Raw genomic sequence first — 3,706 nt, forward strand, 5'->3', positions numbered from 1 at the left:
TTCTGCCTAAGATTTCCAAAAAAAAACCCCTCCCAAAGTTGATTGACGTTGACCAAGGATAACCGGCATTGACCAAGGTTGACCGGCGTTGAAAGTGCCTAAAACCCTAGGATACCCTATAAAAGTACCTAAAATCCTAGGGTACCATATGAAAGTACCTAAAATCTTAGGGTACCCTATGAAAATGCAACAAGATCGAAAAACACGAAAAAGAACACATTTTGTATAAGCCAAACAAGGCCCTTATTTTATTTAAGACAATTTGAATGAAAAAAAGACATTTTTTGTGTTAGCCAAATAAAATCTTTGTCTAATTAATGACAATTTTGTCTTTTTACAGACTCTAGTCTCTAAAATATTTTTATTAATGGAGTTTATACATCACAGAAAACTTGGGCTAGATTAAAACTCCTGTACTTCAGACTAATATGCTGAAGAATAAAAAATGCAACAATGGAAGCTCCAGGATAAGTTCCAAAACTCCGCTGACCGTCGTCGTAATGGACGATAATACCCTGTTCAACACAGCTTCTCCGAAAGCGAGACAGGCAATTTTGCCAATTTTTACTGGATCAAACCGACCACTGGGTTGCCTGTCCCTGAGCTGTCTTCCCATGGCACTCTCTCCTTCTCCGAAATCCCAAAACCCCTATTTAATCCCCGTCCCCTTTCTCATCCCCAAAAACCCCCCCAACTCTCTCTCTCCAACTACACATCTCTCTCTCTCTCCAAATCTTACTTTCTCGCTCCTTTTGTTTCTCACAACTCCCGAAGCAGCATACACGAACCACAACTAATTTTGAAAATCAATCTCACCCACCGTTCATTGACGTATCTTGCTCACTTTTTTTTTTTTTTTATAACTCAGATGTCCAGACTATTTTATCGACAACCCAAACTAATCCAAAAAACCAATTCCTCGCTCTTGTTCAATGGCGTCCAATAGTGCCCAACTGAGTTTTGAAGACATGTTACCCATAATGGCAGAGAAATTGGGCGGGGAAGGGCTGATCGGGGAGCTGTGTAATGGGTTTGAGCTGCTGGTGGACGGTGATAAAGGGGCGATCACGTTCGCCAGCCTGAAGAGAAACGCCGCCGTGTTGGGTTTGCAGGGATTGAACGACGGTGACCTGAGGAGTATGTTGAGGGAAGGGGATTTGGACGGCGATGGGGCGCTGAATCAGATGGAATTTTGTGTTCTTATGTTCAGACTGAGTCCTGAGTTGATGGAACAGTCTGAAGTTTTGTTGGAGGAGGCGCTTGAACAGGAATTCAAAGGCTTTTATTAATCGATCTTGTTACTGGGCTAACAATAAACACACTAGAAGACGGGAAAAATAAGTATTTTTGTGTACTTTTTATACTTTTTAATACACATTCACACACTCATTATTGTCGGTCCATTAGGGTGATTTTAAAATTTTCCTTTATTAATTGGAATTCTAATCCTAGTTCTTATAATTATTGTCTTATTTTTTTCTCATGCTACAAATATTGGATTTGTGACTCTTGTTGACTTGATTGTTGCACTAATTAATGAAAGAATCAGTTGGACACTTTGTACATGATTATTGTTCTCGTCGTCGTTCTTTCGTAGTTAATCCATTGAATCTTGATTTGCCATCGTAGAAACGTAGGCATGGAGGCCAACAGAGTGGGCGGACTTTGTTCAATTTGGTGAGATGCCCAAATTCCCGTGTTGGTGACCACTAACTTTATAGTCAAATCGAGTTTATTTTTCTCTCCAAACACTCCTTCTAGTTTGCGAGAAGATGTAAAATCGATTTTCGGAATGAATGAGATGGATAATGGTGCTAAGTACTTAGGTCTTCCCACCTTTTGGTGGAGATCAAAGAAGGACTCTATGGTATATATCAAGTACAAAATTTTGAGAAAGGGGCAGGGCTGGAATAAGAAAACCCTCCCTCAAGCAAGCAAAGAAATCCTCATAAAATCTGTGGTCCAAGCTATGCCTATGTACCCTATGTCATGTTTTAAAATGCCGTTGTCACTGGTGCGCTTCCCTTAACTCAGTTATTGGTAAGTTTTGGTGGGAGAATGGAGAAAATGGTGGGGGTATTCACTGGGGAACTCAGTTATTGGTAAGTTTTGGTGGGAGAATGGAGAAAATGGTGGGGGTATTCACTGGGGATCATGGGAGAAATTGACAGCCCCCAAAAGTAGTGATGGTATGGGTTTTCGTGACTTCGAATCATTCAATTGCGCACTTTTAGCAAAACAATTTTGGCGGATGATCACGAATCCTAATGCTTTCTGGGTCAATGTTTTGAAGGGTCTTTATTTCCCTAACAGTTCATGTATGGATGCCAAGAAGGGTCCTTCACCATCATGGCTTTGGAGCAGTCTCTTGGAAGGTAAGGCACTCCTGGATACGGGACTTAGATGGGTTGTGGGCACTGGGGATAACATTCAATTTTGGGGTGATTGCTGGGTTCCTAGCTGGGAAGAAGGGAAGATCACCTCTAACCCATCAAATGACTGTTTGTGGAGTAAAGTTTCAGACTTCATTGACAAATCTACAATGACATGGAATGAAGGAAAACTCAGAAGTTGTGTTACCAAAGATGAAACCAATGCCATATTGAAGATTCCTATTAGCATCACGAAGTCTGAAGATAAAGTAGTTTGGGGCCCCAACAAGTCTGGCAAATATACTGTCAAGTAGAATCCAAAGGCCCTCTTCTTCTCGCAATATTCCTTAGAAAGTATGGACAATGCTCTGGTCCATTCCCACCATTCCAAAGGTACGTAACTTTATATGGAGAGTTGTGCGTAATTGGATGGCATCTAAGGAAAATCTCTACAAGAAGAAATGTGCTCACTCTTCGTTTTGTTCGATCTGTGAAAAGGAAGTCGAATCCATTGAGCATATTCTGTTTAGATGTCCATGGACTAAAGCTGTCTGGTTTGGGTGTGGCCTAACTTACTGGATTAATGAGCAATCGACAGTAACGGTGGATAAATGGGTGGAAGATATTCTATGTGGTAGCATGGCTAAGGAAGCCAGAACTGAGGTGGTAGGTCTGGTGTTTCAAGTTTGCTGGTCCATATGGAAGGCGCGTAATGACTGTGTTTTCAATGGTAACCTTCCGAATCTTGATAGAACAACTGCCATGGCAAATCTTGCAAATACATATTACCTCCAGGCCACGTACAAGGTTAGCGAAGGTAGGGGGGTTCTCAATAATCCTAGAAGAATGGAAAGGTGGGTTCCACCCCTAGTAACTGCGTTAAATTCAATTGTGATGGAGCATTTTCGTCTTCCTGCAGCAAAGCTGCCTTTGGTTTTTTAGCCAGAGATAGTAGTGGACAAGCTCTTTTTTGGAGATCTGGACAAATCATTGCCTCCTCGACCCTCTTTACAGAAGCTTGGGCCCTTCGTATAGCGTGTGGGGTTGCTACTGATATGGGCATTATGGATGCAATTTTTGAATCTGATTGCAAGGAGCTGATCTACTGTTTTTTGAAGGAAGGCCACCACTGCCATTGGGAAATTTCCTCTCTGGTTGCTGATGTCAAATGTTGGGCTAAAGGGAGAAACTGGAAGTTCTCATGGGTCTACAGGGAACAAAATCGTGTAGCTCACAGGCTTGCTTCTTCAAGTTTTGATAGGAATTCTGGTATTTATCCAGGTTGTATCCCGCATGGGATTGAGGATCTCATTGCTAGAGAAAAACCCCCTTAG

The 3,706-nt window shown here is 41.7% G+C and overlaps 2 protein-coding genes across 2 annotated transcripts; both read left to right on the forward strand.

Annotated features, from left to right (window-relative positions):
• The first annotated feature begins 424 nt into the window (after window positions 1-424).
• On the forward strand, window positions 425-1,578 carry LOC131329372 (calcium-binding protein KRP1-like). Its single transcript, XM_058362469.1, has 2 exons — window positions 425-1,281; window positions 1,427-1,578. Exons 1-2 carry the CDS (start codon window positions 933-935, stop codon window positions 1,432-1,434), a joined length of 357 nt encoding a protein of 118 aa, XP_058218452.1. The 5' UTR covers window positions 425-932; the 3' UTR covers window positions 1,435-1,578.
• Window positions 1,579-2,801: 1,223 nt separating this feature from the next.
• LOC131328731 (uncharacterized) lies at window positions 2,802-3,706 on the forward strand. The gene is made up of 2 exons (XM_058361636.1): window positions 2,802-3,226; window positions 3,292-3,706. The coding sequence occupies exons 1-2, from the start codon at window positions 2,802-2,804 to the stop codon at window positions 3,704-3,706; spliced, it is 840 nt and encodes a 279-aa protein (XP_058217619.1).

The sequence above is a fragment of the Rhododendron vialii genome, chromosome 6a, assembly GCF_030253575.1.
Source record: "Rhododendron vialii isolate Sample 1 chromosome 6a, ASM3025357v1".
Classification (NCBI taxonomy): domain Eukaryota; kingdom Viridiplantae; phylum Streptophyta; class Magnoliopsida; order Ericales; family Ericaceae; genus Rhododendron; species Rhododendron vialii.

Bases quoted from the DNA above. Each gene is read 5' to 3' on its own strand.
- LOC131329372 (XM_058362469.1), top strand. From the start codon at position 933: ATGGCGTCCAATAGTGCCCAACTGAGTTTTGAAGACATGTTACCCATA.
- LOC131328731 (XM_058361636.1), top strand. From the start codon at position 2,802: ATGGCATCTAAGGAAAATCTCTACAAGAAGAAATGTGCTCACTCTTCG. The intron at 3,227-3,291 runs GTGGGTTCCACC...GTCTTCCTGCAG, and splicing joins AATCCTAGAAGAATGGAAAG to CAAAGCTGCCTTTGGTTTTT.